The sequence below is a fragment of the Micromonas commoda genome, chromosome 4 (genome assembly GCF_000090985.2).
Source record: "Micromonas commoda chromosome 4, complete sequence".
Taxonomy (NCBI): Eukaryota; Viridiplantae; Chlorophyta; class Mamiellophyceae; order Mamiellales; family Mamiellaceae; genus Micromonas; species Micromonas commoda.
In genome coordinates, this window is record NC_013041.1 from 1479605 (window position 1) to 1495495 (window position 15891).

At 67.0% G+C, this 15891-nt stretch overlaps 13 protein-coding genes across 13 annotated transcripts; 7 read left to right on the forward strand and 6 right to left on the reverse strand.

The window, feature by feature from the left end:
- Positions 1–376: 376 nt before the first annotated feature.
- Positions 377–2110, forward strand: MICPUN_52937 (predicted protein; the record flags this gene model as incomplete). The annotated part of the gene is made up of 1 exon (XM_002501494.1): positions 377–2110. One exon carries the CDS (start codon positions 377–379, stop codon positions 2108–2110), a length of 1734 nt encoding a protein of 577 aa, XP_002501540.1.
- A 170-nt stretch (positions 2111–2280) lies between these two features.
- MICPUN_113584 (glycosyltransferase) lies at positions 2281–2850 on the reverse strand (the record flags this gene model as incomplete). Its single annotated transcript, XM_002501904.1, has 1 exon — positions 2281–2850. The coding sequence occupies one exon, from the start codon at positions 2848–2850 to the stop codon at positions 2281–2283; it is 570 nt and encodes a 189-aa protein (XP_002501950.1).
- A 494-nt stretch (positions 2851–3344) lies between these two features.
- MICPUN_69704 (predicted protein) lies at positions 3345–4416 on the forward strand (the record flags this gene model as incomplete). The annotated part of the gene is made up of 1 exon (XM_002501495.1): positions 3345–4416. A coding segment is annotated over one exon (1072 nt), but the record flags the coding sequence as incomplete, so codon positions are not given.
- A 171-nt stretch (positions 4417–4587) lies between these two features.
- Positions 4588–5334, reverse strand: MICPUN_58210 (predicted protein; the record flags this gene model as incomplete). Its single annotated transcript, XM_002501905.1, has 1 exon — positions 4588–5334. The coding sequence occupies one exon, from the start codon at positions 5332–5334 to the stop codon at positions 4588–4590; it is 747 nt and encodes a 248-aa protein (XP_002501951.1).
- A 91-nt stretch (positions 5335–5425) lies between these two features.
- Positions 5426–6760, reverse strand: MICPUN_58211 (predicted protein; the record flags this gene model as incomplete). The annotated part of the gene is made up of 1 exon (XM_002501906.1): positions 5426–6760. The coding sequence occupies one exon, from the start codon at positions 6758–6760 to the stop codon at positions 5426–5428; it is 1335 nt and encodes a 444-aa protein (XP_002501952.1).
- A 148-nt stretch (positions 6761–6908) lies between these two features.
- Positions 6909–7892, forward strand: MICPUN_81070 (predicted protein; the record flags this gene model as incomplete). The annotated part of the gene is made up of 1 exon (XM_002501496.1): positions 6909–7892. The coding sequence occupies one exon, from the start codon at positions 6909–6911 to the stop codon at positions 7890–7892; it is 984 nt and encodes a 327-aa protein (XP_002501542.1).
- A 311-nt stretch (positions 7893–8203) lies between these two features.
- Positions 8204–9154, forward strand: PSAH (photosystem I subunit VI, chloroplast precursor). Its single transcript, XM_002501497.1, has 2 exons — positions 8204–8374; positions 8704–9154. The coding sequence occupies exons 1-2, from the start codon at positions 8289–8291 to the stop codon at positions 9011–9013; spliced, it is 396 nt and encodes a 131-aa protein (XP_002501543.1). The 5' UTR covers positions 8204–8288; the 3' UTR covers positions 9014–9154.
- Positions 9155–9183: 29 nt separating this feature from the next.
- On the reverse strand, positions 9184–10875 carry MICPUN_58214 (predicted protein; the record flags this gene model as incomplete). Its single annotated transcript, XM_002501907.1, has 2 exons — positions 9184–9438; positions 9511–10875. The coding sequence occupies 2 exons, from the start codon at positions 10873–10875 to the stop codon at positions 9184–9186; spliced, it is 1620 nt and encodes a 539-aa protein (XP_002501953.1).
- A 312-nt stretch (positions 10876–11187) lies between these two features.
- MICPUN_73820 (predicted protein) lies at positions 11188–11487 on the forward strand (the record flags this gene model as incomplete). Its single annotated transcript, XM_002501498.1, has 1 exon — positions 11188–11487. A coding segment is annotated over one exon (300 nt), but the record flags the coding sequence as incomplete, so codon positions are not given.
- Positions 11488–11653: 166 nt separating this feature from the next.
- Positions 11654–12589, reverse strand: MICPUN_58216 (predicted protein; the record flags this gene model as incomplete). Its single annotated transcript, XM_002501908.1, has 1 exon — positions 11654–12589. The coding sequence occupies one exon, from the start codon at positions 12587–12589 to the stop codon at positions 11654–11656; it is 936 nt and encodes a 311-aa protein (XP_002501954.1).
- A 122-nt stretch (positions 12590–12711) lies between these two features.
- MICPUN_58217 (predicted protein) lies at positions 12712–13197 on the forward strand (the record flags this gene model as incomplete). Its single annotated transcript, XM_002501499.1, has 1 exon — positions 12712–13197. The coding sequence occupies one exon, from the start codon at positions 12712–12714 to the stop codon at positions 13195–13197; it is 486 nt and encodes a 161-aa protein (XP_002501545.1).
- A 106-nt stretch (positions 13198–13303) lies between these two features.
- KAT1 (microtubule-severing protein katanin 60kDa subunit) lies at positions 13304–15147 on the reverse strand (the record flags this gene model as incomplete). The annotated part of the gene is made up of 4 exons (XM_002501909.1): positions 13304–14260; positions 14354–14585; positions 14772–14897; positions 15026–15147. The coding sequence occupies 4 exons, from the start codon at positions 15145–15147 to the stop codon at positions 13304–13306; spliced, it is 1437 nt and encodes a 478-aa protein (XP_002501955.1).
- A 185-nt stretch (positions 15148–15332) lies between these two features.
- On the forward strand, positions 15333–15818 carry MICPUN_58219 (predicted protein; the record flags this gene model as incomplete). Its single annotated transcript, XM_002501500.1, has 1 exon — positions 15333–15818. The coding sequence occupies one exon, from the start codon at positions 15333–15335 to the stop codon at positions 15816–15818; it is 486 nt and encodes a 161-aa protein (XP_002501546.1).
- Between the last annotated feature and the right edge of the window lie 73 nt (positions 15819–15891).

The window sequence follows — 15891 nt, forward strand, 5'->3', positions numbered from 1 at the left end:
ACATTTTGTGCGCCGACGACCGAAAGGTGTTTCACATTTTTTTTGAAGGATTGTGAACCGGAAAGAGGTGGATCGCTTCGACGTTTGTAACCACCTTTGGGTCGGTTGTGTGTAAAAGTGAGTGTCCGACCGAAAAATCGCGCACGCTCAAACTAAATAACCATACGTGCATCGCCGAGGAGTTAACCACCCGACGGTCGAGAATCTCGCGACTTCAGGGTTCGTAGACCGTGGCGGGGGGGTTGGGGTAAAAGCCCATACCCACGACGGAGAGGCCGCGGGCCCCGCCCACGGCACGCGTGCGTTTATTCCGGTGGTTTTTCGTTCATCGGAACAGGCCGCGGCCCGCACACTCCGTCGACACGCGGTAGGCGCCATGCCCCCCTCGTCCGTCGGCAAGAACAGGTGGGTCAAGGGGGAGACGCGCAACGTCCTCGGCGGCGTCTCCCGCGGATCCTACGCGCAGGCGCCGTCGCGCGCCTCCGAGTCCGTCTTCAGCGACGACCTCTCGAGCAATGGATCCTACTCCCAGAACGTCGGCCACTTTGGCGCGCACGCCTCTTACCAGGCGCACTCGACCGCCGCGGGCGCCCGCGCGAGCTACCGCAACGGTCGCGCCAACTACGTCGCCAACGCCTCCTCCCTCACCACGTCCGCGTGCTCCCAGGCGGGCAAGGCTGCGGTGATGGTGTGCATCGTCGTCGGAGCCGCGTTCCTCGCCTTTGGCGGCGATCGCGTCGGCGACGTCTACTCCAAACTCGCGCCGTCTGCCGAGGCGTTCACCTCGCGCATCGACGATGAAGCCGTCCTCGACAACGTGGTCAACGGCGTGCACAAGGCGGCCGCGGACGCGGCGACCAGGTCGGGCTTCGAGCGCAGCTCCTTCAGCGCGGCGGAGGGGGAGGGAACCGCCGAGGAGGACGACGACGACGCCTTCATCAAGCGCGCCTTCGCCGATCAGCCCCCGCTCGTCGTTCCGACCCCCGCACACAGGAGCAAGAAGAAGCTGGCGAAGCTCACGCGAAAGTCCACCGACTTTCTCCGAAGCGCGTTCAGGGGCGACGCCAACGACGCGTTCGTTCGCGCCGCGTACGGCGACGGCAAGTTCCTAGCCGACGCGTACGGGTCCACCCAGCCGCACGACGAGTCCAAAACCGAGCACTCCAAGCCGCACTCCGAGTCCAAAACCGAGCACTCCAAGCCGCACTCCAAGTCCACCGGGCGCACCCGCGTCGACGCCGAGGCCGAGGCGGCCCCCGCGGAGACTAGGAAGGCGAAGGCGGATGAAACCGTTGAAACCGTCAAAGTCACCGCAAAGTCAAAGACTGAGACAAAGACGAGGCCCACCGAGACGGAGCAGCGCCTCGCGCGGGAAGTTCGCGCGAGGCGGGCGAGCGCGGCTGAGCGCGTCAGCACGCGCGCGTCCGAGAAGAAGGAGATGACGAAGGACGAGCACTCCCCCGTTCATCGCGGGGCTTCCAAGCCGGTCGAGAAAACGGTCGAAAAGCCCTCGGCTGCGAAGGCCGTCGAGGTGTCCAGGACGGGGAAGAGGGAGCACCACGACGGACGAGAGAAGGAGGGGAAGACGAAGGATGAAAAGAAGGATGAAAAGAAGGATGAAAAGAAGGAGGAAGCACTGCAGGAGGAGGCGCGGAGGCAGGCTGAGGAGATCATGGCCGACGCGGCGAAGGCTTCGGCACACGCCGAGTCCGACTTTAAGCCGACGGCGGTGCCCAGGGAGGGCGAGGTGCGACTCTCCTGCGTCGCCGACGAGACCGGCGCGATGCACTGCGAGTACCCCGGCGCGTTCGACGGCGAGACGCCGATCCACACGCCGAAGCACGGCGACAAGAAGAAGTCTCATCGCGAGTCGACTTCTTCGAAAAAGTCTCATCGCGAGTCGACGCGTCACTCGCACGCGCACGAGGAGGCTTCCGAGGGGAAGAAGGAGAGCGCGTCGCACGCCCGCGAATCCTCGAATCACCGCGAACGGGCGAAGCTCGGCGCGGAGATCTGGAAGCCCGTCGGGATTGGCAAGCAGATTCCCGTCACCCTCCACCCTTTCGAGGCTGACGAGATGACCCGAATGCCCGCGGGCGTGGACATGTGACGCGAATGGAACTCCGATCCCGGTGACTCGCCAGCGCTGGACTGAGACGAAGTCTGGACGACGAGGCGAGCGCGGTGCTTGTAACAATTGTTTTACACGTAAGTAAATCACACGTTCGACGCGCGACTGATGATAGCACACAACCGAGGGTTTCGGGTCGACGCACTACCTCAACAGACCCTTCCCGCGTACTTTGCCCTCGGGTACCTTCGAGCCAGTCCCTCCCACTGCACGAACACCTCGTCCGCCAGCCGCGTCGCGTACAGTATCCTCCCCGTCAGCGACATCGTCTTCGTCCTCGCCGCGCTCTCCACGTACACCACCGCGGGCGTCGCGATCCCAATCACCCTCGAAACGAATGCGCCCGCGACGATGGGCACGCACGTCCCCGGACCGTTACACAGCACCGCGTCCGGTTTCTCCGCGAACACGGCGCGAAACGCGCCGACACAGGCGCGCGCCGTGGTGAAGAACGAGTGGATCCATCCTTGGCCCACCTCCCTGGCCCGGGGGATGCGCGTCACGGAGTACTCCGAGGACACGGCGAGCTCGTCGTCGTCCACGTCGGACGCATCGGCGAGCGCCTCGCCCACCGCCGCCTCGTGGGCCTCGGCTTTCACCAGCGAGGTGCTGTCGGTGTCCGCGATGACGTAATGACGCGGGGCGTACCGCCGCGGCGAGAGCGCGCGGAGCAGCGCGAACATCTCCGCGGTGTGACCGCCGCTGCCCAGGACGATCATCGTCCGCAGCGGTGGGCCGTGAAGGGGGCGACGGGGCGGGGGCGCGAACGCGACGTGCAGGACGCGGAGCGCGATGATCGCGACGAGGACCGCGACGAGGAAGCGCGGGGTCATCTCGGGGGTCACACCCAGCGACCCCGCGGCCTCCACCGCCTCCGTCCAGCCCATCGTCGTCTCCGAGCCCACCAGTGACGAATTCCGGCACCGGACGCCCGTCTAAACGGGAACGGCGGTTGAACGGCGGGTGCGCCGTGGGTGACACATGCAAACAGTCGTCAAATTGTGCAAAATAAACCGCAGCCACAGGACAGCCGCAGAATATCCCACTTTATTCCGCTTTATTCCGTTCGACACCACGACACCACCAACATTCGTCGACGCCGACGCGCGCGATGGACGCCTCCGAGGTGGACGTCGAGCTCGGAATCGAGCTCAAACCCGGCGTCGAGTCCCCCCTCACGAACACGAACGATGCCTCCATCGAGGTCCTGTGTCTGGCGTGCGACAGCGCGGCGGGCGACTTCACCATCAGATCGATGCGTCGACGCGCACCCAACCCGCGCGACGTCGTCATCGAGGTCAAGTACTGCGGCGTGTGCCACAGCGACCTCCACTTCGCGGCCGGGCAGATGTCGGGCGTCACCGGCGCGGTGCAGTACCCCATGTGCCCGGGACACGAGATCGCGGGGGTGGTGAGCGAGGTGGGCCGCGACGTGACCCGCTTCGAGGTTGGGGACAAGATCGGCGTCGGGTGCATGGTGGACTCGTGCGGACGATGCGCCGCGTGCGAGGCGGGCGAGGAGCAGCGGTGCGCCGCGGGCAACGTCGCCACGTACGGCGGAATCGACAAACACGGACGCGCGGCGCAAGTTCCCGAGGGCAGGCAGACCCTCGGCGGATACACCGATCGTTTCGTCGTCCACGAAAACTTTGGCGTCAAGATCCCGGAGTCGTATCCCCTGGAACTCGCCGGGCCGGTGATGTGCGCGGGGGTCACGATGTACGACCCGATCAACGCGTTCGGCGCGGGGATGGGGACCAGGGTCGGCGTCGTCGGCCTCGGGGGGTTGGGTCAGTTCGGGGTGAAGATCGCGAAAGCGCGAGGGTGCGTCGTCACGGTGATTTCACAAAACAAATCCAAAGAGGCGTTTGCGCGACGTTGCGGCGCGGACGAGTTCGTCGTGTCCTCCGACGCGGACGATTTCGCGAGGCACGCCAAAACCCTGGACCTCGTCTTAAACACCGTCCCGGTGTACCACGACTACGCCAAGTACCGCGCCTTGCTGGTGGACCGGGGCGGACGGCAGGTGATGCTGGGGTTGCACACCGGGTTCATCGGCGCGTTGCTCGCGGGAAGGGCCGTCGGCGTTAAAAGGTCCACGCTCTCCGGCAGCGCCATCGGGGGCGTGCGCGCCACGCAGGAGGCGATGGACCTGTGCGCGGCGCACGACATACGCCCCGACGTGGAGGTGGTGCCCTGCACGGCGATTCACGAGGTGTACCAACGGTTGGACGACGCGAACGACTCGGGTAAGCGATACGTTTTAGACGTGGCGGGGACGATGACCCGGACGACGCGTAAGGAGGAGATGGGACCGCCGCCCACGTTCGCGGCGGTGCGGAAACGGCCGACGGTTGTCCAGGCGGTGTGGGAGATGGTGAAGATCCTCGTGCTCCTCCGGTGGAGGTGACGTGATGAGACGCGACGATGTAAGACGGCTTACGTAAGACGTGACTTTATTTTTTGGCAAACAGAGCCGGCGTCGCCGCGAACGATACCAGGCCCGCGATCCGTCGGGTAAAGTCGAACGGGAACCCCTCCAGGAGTCTCGCGCCGTTCCATCGCTCCTCCACGCGCCAGATCACCCCGACCGCCGGCAGGCCGTCCTTGTCGTTCGCCATCCTCGCCGCCGCTAACCCCTCGCGCTTTTCTTTGGTCACGACGGTGACCACGACGTCCGAGGGAACGCGCGTCTCGCCGAGCACCGGGAGCGTCCAGGCGAGGCACACGCGCACCACGTACGTGTCATCCGCCACCTGCGTCACGCTCGCGGGTTCGAGCTCCCTGGGTTCGAACCGCGACGCCGCGCGAAACGCCTCGCGCACCTCCCCGATGCCCTCGCACGAAACAGCCGGGTCCTCGAACGTCACCGACCCGGCGAACGCGGCGTCGTCCACGACGCCGCGCAGGTACATGTTCCGGACCTGGCGCAGGATGAACGGCGCCGCGGAGCAATCCGCGCACTCGGGCGCGTCGGTCCCAGCCCGCCGCCGCCGCCGATTTCGACCGCCCGTGCCAGTGGACGACGACGACGACGACGACGGACCTGGCGCATCGGCTCGCGCGCCGCGGCGCTCCGCCTCCGGGTCGACGCGCGCGCCGAACGCGCCCTGGTACAGCGAACACGCCTCGACGACGGAGAAACCCGCGACGACGCGCCACAGCGCGCCGCCGATCGTGGTCACTGGGTGTCGCGTCGACATCGGGGCGCCGGTCCGAGTGGTGGAGCTCGGTGACTCGTCGTGAAACAGGAGTCGTCATTCGTTGAAATTGAAAAGCACTACGGTGGTACCTTCAGACCTCGTCGCGCTTGCGGCCCGAGCGCCGCCGGTCCCCGCGCCCCGCCGCCCCGATCTCCACGACCCCCCGCAGCTGATCCATCACCCTCGGGACGATCCGTGCGCACCACGGCGGCCAACGCGTGGTCGCCGCCGGTAACTCTGGCGAAGATTGGAGCCACCACCGGACAAACGCCTCGCCCTCCCCGGGTCGCGCGCCCCCTTCGCGCACGCACTCTATCAGCTCGGCCAGGCCCCTCAGCCTGCGCCCCTCGTACGCGGGTTCGATCCCGTCGACGTCGACGAGATGCGAGAAGGCGGTGCTCCGGGCGATGGCGATCGCCGTCTTATCCCCTACGCCGTCGAGCGTCGCAAACTCTTTAACCGCGAGCTCGAGCGGCATCGGCACCCTGGTCGGCACCCCAGACTCGGCACCCGCGCCCACGTCCACGTCCCCGTCCCCATGGGTCCCGTCTTTCTCTCCCTTGGTCAGGCACCTGCGGAGCTCGGCGGGCGAGCACAGCGCCGCGAGCGCGCGCATGGTGACCGGGTCGCTGAATCCGAAAAACTGCGGCCCGGATATTCGCGTCCCGAGCCGAAGGCTCACGCACACCCTCGTCCACGGCTTCGTCGGAGTCTCCCCGGTGAAGCACTCGCCGGTGGCCAGGTTGAGAACGGAGAAGCACGGGCCGCACTCGCCCGCGTCGATTCGCATCTCCCACTCCCTGCCGAAGTGCACCTTTCGAGCGCGGTACCCCACCGGAAACGGGTGGTGGTAGATGCACCCCTTGGACGACCAGTAGTTGCGCGGGAAAGGGCCGCGGTGTATGGCGCCGAGGGAGACGACGGTGACGCGCGTGGACGCGAGCGTGAACGGCGCGACGACGGTGGAGTTTGGCCGGCATCGCGGGTCCGGGAAGGCGATCCCCCGTCGCTTCGCCCCGTCCTTCTCCACCGCTTCCACCGCGCGTTCCAGTTCCAGCGATGCGTCCGCGAGCCTCGTGCCGTCCACGTCCACGATGGGGCGGGCCTTGTCGCCCGGGGCGATCTCGCGCGAGTCCGCGCGATACCCGCGAAGCCTGCGCGACTCCCTCGCGGAAGGTGCGCTCGCGCCGACACCCCCGCCGTTCAGCCGCGCGGCCGCCGCGCGCTCGTACCTCTTCCGCGGCCTCTTAGCGCCGTTGGAGGGATCGAGAGTGCGTGGAGCGTTGGGGTCGATGGGCGCGAGCGCGGAATCGAACGCGCGAGAACCCGCGCCGAGGCCCAGCGCGCGCATGCGCTCCTTGTTCGCGGCTATGCGACGCGCGCGTTCAGCCTCGTATTCGTTCATCTCCTGCTCTGGCGTCGCCATGGTTGGTGGCCGCCCCTTCCTGTGAAAACGCCCCGGCTAACGTTTTTGAAAAACTGCGGCGAGGTTTTCATTTCATTCAAACGCGACGTCGCCGCCGCCTCCCACGTGGATGCCCGAGGGCTCGTCGAAGCCTCCGAAGCGACCCGCCATGGATGAAGCAAAGCGCACGCGCCGCGACTCGTTCGGCCCCTGGGGCGACCCGAGCATCAAGTACCTCTACTACTGCCCCCAGATGAAGGAGCTCGCTCACTCGATCGCGGCGCAGCCCACGAAGCTGACCATCCGCCCGATGGAGGTGTCCTGGGCCAAGTTCCCGGACGGATTCCCCAACCTGTTCGTGGAGGGCGCCGAGGAGATCCGCGGCAAGCACGTCGCCTTCCTCGCCTCCTTCAACAACCCCGACACCATCTTCGAGCAGATCTCCGTCATCTACTCCCTCCCGAAGATGTTCATCGCGTCGTTCACGCTCATCCTCCCCTTCTTCCCCACGGGCACCGCCGAGCGCGTCGAGCGCGAGGGCGAGGTGCCCACCGCGGTGACCCTCGCGAGGATGCTCTCGAACATCCCCATGTCCCGCGGCGGACCCACCAGCACCATCATCTTCGACATCCACGCGCTGCAGGAGCGATTCTACTTCGGCGACAACATCACGCCGTGCTTCGAGACGGGTATTCCCCTGCTCCTGGAGGAGATCGCCGCGTTGCCGGACAAGTCGGACGTAGTGATCGCGTACCCGGACGAGGGCGCGATGAAGCGGTTCCACACCTTCTTCGAAGCCTTCGACGAGGTGGTGTGCACCAAGGTGCGGCAGGGCGACAAGAGGCTCGTCACGCTGAAGGAGGGCGAACCGGCGGGGAAGCACGTCGTGATCGTGGACGACCTCGTGCAGTCGGGCGGCACGCTGATCGAGTGCGGCAAGGTTCTCAAGGCCAGGGGCGCGAAGGCGCTGTCCGCGTTCTGCACGCACGGCGTGTTCCCCAACGACAAGCACGAGAGGTTCACGGAGAGCGACATGTTCGACAACTTTTGGATCACGGACTCGTGCCCGCAGACGGTGAGCAGGGTGCGAGGCCGGGCGCCGTTCAAGGTGCTGTCGCTCGCGGGACGGATCGCGAGGGCGCTGGAGATCTGATCGAGGGGAGGTTTTTCGTATTTAGCTAGTTAGTTTCAACGTCGTTTGTGTTGCACAACGCCAATCGGTAGTTGCGCCGCTGGTCACGACTGGACTGGACTGGGCTGGCATCCCTCGCGTTTTCACTTTTGCCAAAAAGCTGTGCCGACCGGATTTCGCAACCGGCCGATCGTTTTTCGTGACTCGTCGTTTCGCGGTTTAATTTCGCCCAGTGTGAACAATCCGCGACGAGCGATGAAATCCTGTGATTTCGGGAACCAATCAGAAGGCGCCATCCACTCAGCATCCACTCCACCTCCACCCAGCAGAAGGCGAAGGAACTTAACCGCGCGACCCGCGCGCCGCTCGACATATTCAGCACACCTCAACAGCTCACCGACTTTGATCAAAGCAAAGATGGCCTTCTGCATCGCCTCCTCCACCTCCACCTTCGTCGGCGCCAAGGTCGCCGTGCGCGCCAAGGCCGCCCGCCGCACCGCCCGGTACGCAATCCTTTAACATCGCTCCCGTTGCACGGCAACGCCCGCGGTGGACCTAGTGGGACGGAAGGCGCGCCCGCCGCGACGGGGACGGCGCCGGTCGCCGCGCGTCGAGAGGCGTTCGGATCCCGAACGACCCGACGCGTGCGCCAACCCGGGCATCTCGCACCGCGGCCGGTCGCGCCGACCCGTCGGCGCCGTCCTCCGGCGCGCGTGCGTCGGGGAGATATCGCCTGGCGATCGTGCCCTCACGACGGGCCACCATCACGTTCTGTTTTTATCAATCTGCTGACCTTCCCCCCCCCCATCCCTTTCCCCCACCTCATAAACAGCGCCGTCCAGACCAACGCCAAGTACGGCGACGAGTCCGTCTACTTCGACCTCGGCGACGTGGAATCCACCACCGGCAGCTGGGACGTCTACGGCGTCGAGTCCAAGGCGCGCTACCCGGATCAGCAGGAGAAGTTCTTCGAGCAAGCCGCTCAGGGACTCGGCAGGCGCGAGGCCATGTACTCCTTCCTCGCGCTCGCGGGCCCGGCCGCGTGCCTCGTCTTCGGCGCCAAGGGCTCCAAGGACGCCAAGCTCCCCATCACCGTCGGTCCCCAGAAGGAGCCCCAGCTCGGTCCCCGCGATCGCCTCTAAATTGGTCTCTTCAATTTTTTTGGCGAGACGGACAAGGGGAAAACACCAATACGCATGGTTGGAACTGAACTGAACGTGCGACGCGCGGCGACGCGTCGATAGCAACGAGCTTGAATAGATGAGAGCGAACGTAAAACCGAACTGAGCTATCGTGATCCCGCGGCGATCGGTCACAGCTCGTCGTTCGCGGCGGCGGGCTCGGGCGCGGCGACGACGGCGGACAGATCCTCCGCCTCCCTCGCCACCTCCTCCATGTACTCCGCGACGTCCGGGTCCTCGCGCGCGTTGGCGTGGAAGAACGACGCCGCCGCCCTCAGCGCTTCACCGACGCCCCTCTCCCTCGCCTCCCTCAGCACGTGCCCGCTCATGCGCTCCTCCGGATACGACTCGTCCACCGCCATCGCGGCTTTCAACGCGTGCACCGCCTGCGAACAAAACACACACGATGTCATTCTAATTGCCCACACGATACGAAAAATAAAAAATTAACGGCGCACCTTTTCCCTCGAGTCTCGCGACCCGCGACGCATGAGGCGCGCGAACGCCTCCACGCCTTTGATGGCCAAGTGCCGCTCCCCCGTCGCCAACGTTCGTTCGTTCGATCCGGTGACGTGCACCGTGGGGTTCTCAAACACGTCGGTGGCGATGACCAGCGCCCTGACACGCACCCGAGACGGTACGTCGTCGGCGAGCGCCTGGACGATGAACGCGGCGCCGTCGGCGGCGAAGAACGACCGGCGGCTCAGCGGCGACGTCCGAAGCATCGCGCCCAACGCGAACATGCACCGGACCCTTCGCTCGACGGCGACGGACTCGTCCAGCGCGAGCCTGGCGAGCCGTGCCTCCACCCCGAGCCTCGGCTCCGGCCAGTCCCCGACGCGGATGTCCCCGTGTCTGGCTACGAGTTCGTCGTCGTTAGCCCGCGCCGTCTTCCGCCGCTTGGCGACGTCGCGATGCTCGACGTCGTTGCGAAACCCCGGGTCGTGAACGGTCTCGTCGCCGTAGTGCCCGGCACGGTCGGCGGCGAAGTGGTGCGGGTCGCGTTTGCCGACGTCCGCGACGTCGTCCACGCCCCAGTGCTCGTGCGCCTCGTCGTCGCACTCGTCGTAGGTGCCGTCTTCTCTTCGAAGCGTCTTGCGTCGAAACCGGTCCACCGTTTGATCCGGCGGTCGCCACGCGTGGACCAGCGCCTGCACCTCCGCGTTGTTGCTCATGGCGACGGCGAGGGTGGAGGCGGCGGCGGAGGCGACGTCCTCGTCCTCGGTGCCGGGTGAGTCGAGGGCGACGTGGATTAAGGGCGCCAACGCGCCAAGCGCGTGCAAGTCGTTCGCGTTGTCGATTTGCCGCACCAGCTCCTTGAGCTCGTCCAGGGCGAGGATCCGGTCCTCCTTTGGCAACGACGCGTTGGTGTACATGCCGGTGGCGAGCTTGATGTACTGCGCCTCGGTGGGCTGGTTGGACAGGGCGTCGAGAACCTCGCGGACGTCCCGCCGTTTCTGCTCCAACTCCTCGGTCGTCCATCGCGATTGGTTCGGCACCGCCCGTGCTGACGCGCGGTTCGCGTCGGGCAGGGCGCCGACATCGACGCGCTCGCCGTCGCGAACCCTGCGCGCCATGTCCGCCAGCTTCTCCGGGTCCGAGTTTTTGATCGCCCAGTTGAACAGCGACTGCAGCGTCTCCCTCGGCACGGCGTCGAGCGCGTCGGCGGCGTCGCCGTCGGATCTGGAGCCGCCCGATGTTTGACCCACCGGGTGATCCACCACCTGCCCGACGGGCTGCACCCCGGAGGCGCGCGCCGTGGGAGGAGGGAGCAGCAGCAGCAGGACGCACAGTGACGCGATCCCGACCGATAACTTCGCCATGTCCGCGCGGCGGCTGGGGCGGAGCTCGTGTGGGAGAAGGGAGAAAATGAGAACGAGCTTTTTCTCTCCTCGCGGCACTCACGCGTGTTCCAGCCAATAGAATTGCGCGCGCGGGGCGCGGGGCGGGGCGACATGCTGCGCCGCGCCGCCAACGTCGCGTTCACCGTCCCGGTGTTCATCACGATCAACGACTGCATCGTCTCCGTCGCCCGCGCGGACGCGTCGGAGCCGCGGGAGAAGATCGGGGGCGACCCGCGCGTGACGGGCGAGGCGTCGTCGTCGTCCTCATCCCCATCCCCAACCTCGGCGCGCCTGGTGCTCCTGGACAGGGTCACGCCGCGGACGTTCTCGTTCGCGCGCGGGGACGTGGTGTACCTGCGCTCGCCCTCGAACCAGGATCGGTGGGTGACGCGCAGGCTGGTGGCGCTGGAGGGGGACTGGGTGACGCGCGCGGCGGACGACGACGTGACCAAGGTGCCGAGGGGGCACTGCTGGATCGAGAGGGTCGAGGCGGGGACCGGGGTGGACGGGGACGGCCGCGCGGTGCCGCTGGCGCTGCTCGACGCGAGGGTATCGCACGTGCTGTGGCCGCCGTCCGAGGTTGGGGCGGTGCGCAGGGAGACCCGGCCGGGTCGCGTGCTGATGCGAACCACCGAGGTGGACCCCTCGGCGCCTTGAGACGACCATCGATCGATTCGACAACTTGTAGTCTACTGGTTAGAAAAACTTGTAACGATCCAATTTAGAGAGCCGCGCCGTACTCGAACCTCGTCGCCCCTCACCCCGGCGACGCCGGCACGTGCTCGCCGAACGCGCACGTCGTCCCCGTGTACATCGCCGCCGCCCCGGTGACGTGCCACGCCGCGTGCAGCAGCGGGAAATCCGGCCACACCTCCTCGGCGACGAAGAAAAAACCCGCCGCGCTCGCAAACGCCGCGTGCTTACGCCATGTCTTGGCGCCGTCCGACCCTTCGCTCCCTCGAACACTCCCTCCCTCGTGATGAACGCCGCCCGCCCCTCGACGCCCCACGCGCGCGCCGCGGTAGAACGCCGCCTCGGAGAGCGCGCAGTGCGCGGCGGAGACGATGAGCGGGAACTTGACGCACGCCGCGACGGTTGCGTCTGTGACGACGCGAGGAACGCGAACGACGGACCTCCGCGCCGCTCGCGCCCCGACGGCGTCCCCGTACGCGTCCGACGCCGCCATCGACGCGAGCGCGATGGCGGTGTAGTCGACCCTTCGCAGCGTCGTTCGAAGCGCGCGTTTGGAGCGCGGGGCGAGGTGGTACGCGACCGCGGCGACGCCGACGCCGACGAGCGCCCAACCCAACCTGCGCATCTTCTCGTGGTCCATCGGCGGGAGGGAGTCGTCGACGCGGGTGCTGTGGAGACCGAGGCCGCGGTCGCGCCAGTCGCGCTCGATGCTCCTCTGCTTCTCCGCCGCCGCGCGTCGGAGCACGTCGCGGCCGCACAGGAAGAACGGCGCGGACGTCACGACGTTGGCGCACCGCTCGAGGGCGTTGCGGTCGGCGACGCCGGTGCCGGGCTCGGACGTCGCGAGGTCGCGCAGCCGCGCCTTGGCGGTCTTCGCGCGCGGGTCCGTCGGGGCGTCGTCCGCGGACGCGCGGGACGCGAGCGAGAGTTGAACGATGTCGTTCAGCGGCGGGGCGGTCACGGCCGCCCCGAGGAGTCGAGCGTCGGCGCCGCGCCCCATCGCTCTGATGGCCGGGACTAACAACAGGGTTTTCACCTTTCAGCGACGCCACGTCGGATCCACTTGGCACTCCATTCACGCGTCAGGGTCTCCCCTACGCGTCGCCCCGGCAGGCACACGGCATGTCCGCGTCCACCGCGATCGGCGCCGCCATCGCCCGCGTGGGTTCCCGCGCGGTCGTCCGTCGCGATCCCGACCGCAACGCGCGCCGAGAAGCGCGCGGCGTCGCCCGCGCGCGTCGCGAGCGCGAGCTCGGTACGCGCGCGGCGCTCTCCGGGGGGTTCTTCCATCGTCACGGCGGAGCCGGCGCGGGGATCCGCGCGGGAACCCACGCGGCGATGCTCGGCCGCGCGGCGAAGAGGCGGGGGAGCGGCCGCGGCGCGCGCTCGGTGACCACGATGGGGCTGCCGATTCCCATCATCGGCGGCCTGTTCAATCCGGCGGTGATGAGCATCGTGTACGTGTTCGTCGCGGTCAAACTTTTTCTTGGCTTCGACAAGACCAACTACAGCGCGGACAAGAAGGTCGTGATGACCGCGCTGTGGCCGTTGCTCGCGGCGACGAACCCGTCGTTCCGCGAGAACCTCAAGCGCGCCACCATGGGGTAGACGGGCGGGGAGGAAAGCGTCGTACCCGAGGCTCGAGATTAGCCGAGTCGTTTTGTTTCGTCATTCATTCACTCGCTTCATCCCCGGCGCACGCGGTTGCTAAGACTTACGTGCTGCCGAACTCCGCGAGCCACTCCAGGTGTCGCTCCACGTCCTCCCTCGCGACGCTGGGCTGGATCCGCTTGAGCGCCTCGTTCATGTCCTCCATCGTGATGGGCGCGGCCACCTCCTCTTTCGACATGGCCCGTATCTCCTCGGGTCTCTTACCCACAATCTTCCGCCGCATCCCGTTCATGGCCGCGTCCCTGCACACGTTGGTGATGTCGTCGCCCGAGTACCCCTCGGTTCGCCTCGCGAGCGCGTCGAAGTCCACGTCCGGCGCCACCTCGACGCCTCGCACGTTGATGTTCACCAGAGCGTTCCTCGCCTCGGCATCCGGCAGCGGGATGTAGATCCTCTTCTCCAGTCGACGCCTCAGGGCCTCGTCGATGTCCCACGGGAAGTTCGTCGCCGCGAGCACCATCACCTTCTTTCCGCCCGAACCGTCACCGTCGGAAGATGAATCGTCGTTTGAATCGTCGACGGCGCTGCACCCGTCGATCTGCACGAGAAACTCCGACTTGACCCGCCTCGATGCCTCGTGCTCGCCGCTGGCGCCCCGGCTCGTGCACAGCGAGTCGATCTCGTCGATGAAGATGGTGGACGGGGCGTGGTGACGCGCCAGGTCGAAGAGGATGCGAACCATGCGCTCGCTCTCGCCGCGGTACTTGGACGCCAGCGTGGACGACGATATGTTGAAAAACGTGGTGCCGCACTCGGTGGCGACGGCTTTCGCGAGCATCGTCTTCCCCGTGCCGGGTGGTCCGAACATCAGCACCCCCTTCCACGGCCGACGGATACCGCGAAAGTACTCTGGCATCCACAGCGGCAGCACCACCGCCTCCTCCAGCAGCCGCTTGGCGTCGTTTAGTCCCGCGATGTCGTCCCATCGCACCGAGGGCGACGCTTCGAGGATGTCTCGGCGGAGATTCTCCGCCAGCGCGGCGTCGGGTCCGCCGCGAGCCTCGAACGGGTCATCCCCGGCGCGTGCCTTCCCGATCGCGGCCTTCGCCCCGCCGCGGGGATCCCTGCGCTGGCCGTACCCGGACGACGCGACTGGCTTCTTCTTGACGCCCCGACCCGGTTCGTTTGACGAGTGGGCACCGTTGGATCCCGGGTCCCTTCGAGCCCACGCGGGAAGCCTGGAGTCGTCGCGCCGCGGGGGCGCCTTGGCGGGCGAGTCCCTCGGGGTCGGGGCGCTCCACACGTCGGGGTCGCGTTCGGGCGAGGGCGCGCGGTTCTCCTTGCGCGCGCGGCCGCCGCCGCGCCACATGGCTTCCTCCTCGTCCCTGGAGAGGCTCGGCGCGCGTCCGGCGGTCGCGGGGCCCCCGCGTCCGGGGGGGGCGCCCGCGCGCGCCTTCGTCGACGGCGGGAGCGGGCCCTCTTGCACCGGGCCGGGGAGGTTCGCGGCGACGTGCGGGACGAGCCCGCGCGCGCGCGCCGCCGCCGCGCTGGAACCTGGCCGCGTCGAGAACATCCCTCGCTCGCCATCCAGGTTCGTCACAGCCTCGAGCTCGTCGGTGAGCTGCCGCTGGACCGCGCGCCACCGTCCCACGCGAAACGGATCCGCGCCGGCATCGAGCTCCGTGTTGTTCACGTGCCTGCGACGGTAGCGGAGAATCGGGGCGGGGGCGCGGGTTCAGGGCGTGGGCGAAGCGCGGGAGGCGGGGCGCGAGAAAGGTTGGGACTCGGGGAGCGGATTTGAAAAATGGACGGGACGGGGGCGCACCTCGAGACCTGGGTGAGCACGCCCTGGTAGTAGACCCGCGCGGTGTCGTAGTCGCCGAGCACCGCGAACTCGCGCGCTATCTGCAGCTGGTCGGCCGCCGCGTTCAGGCCGACGAGCGCCATGTTTTGTGGGAGAGCCGAGCGGGAAAAGGCGGCACCCCGTCGAAGAAGCGGCGATTCCAACGTCAACAATCGTTGACCGCGGCGATCTCTCATCACTTGCTCAGCAGCTCAGTTATAACCTGACAGGGGGAAGAAAGCCACGACTGAGGGCACCCCTCACTTCCGAACCGCGCCCGGCACGCGCCATGGAGCCGAGGAGGAGCCAGAGGATCAAGATATCGAACGAAGGCGGCGCGCTCGGCGCGCTGTTGCGGCATCTGCCCGTCGTGTTCGAGTCGGAGGTGCTGCGTCACCTCGACGTCGACGACCTCTTCTCGCTCTCGCGGGTGAACAAAGAGTGCGGACGCGCCGCCAGCAACGCCTCGAAGCTCGCTCGCGCGGACCACTACGACGCTAGATGCGCCGAACTCAGCAAAGACCCATGTTGGGGGGTCGACCCCGCCACCGTTCACCCGCTACTCAGGGCCTTCGCGACGTGCTATGCCCAGGAGTTTGCCGAACAAGCCGAGAAGCTCAGGGCTGAGGTCGCCAACGACAGACGCCAGAGCGCTTTGAGTTCTTCTTCCGGCGACTTCTACACCTTCCCCCGACGCGAAATCATACCCAGCCAACGTCTTCAAGATGCGACAGCCAACGTCTTAAAGATGCTAGAACCCCGGCCTGGTACGTAAGTCCGCCCAAACAGTGAACGCACACGTTTGCGCCGCACACCTCTTGTACGATGATTAAAAATTCAAACACACC

Coding starts and splice junctions, on each gene's coding strand:
- PSAH (XM_002501497.1), top strand. CDS start 8,289: ATGGCCTTCTGCATCGCCTCCTCCACCTCCACCTTCGTCGGCGCCAAG. Junction 8,375..8,703: donor GCCGCCCGCCGCACCGCCCG/GTACGCAATCCT, acceptor CCTCATAAACAG/CGCCGTCCAGACCAACGCCA.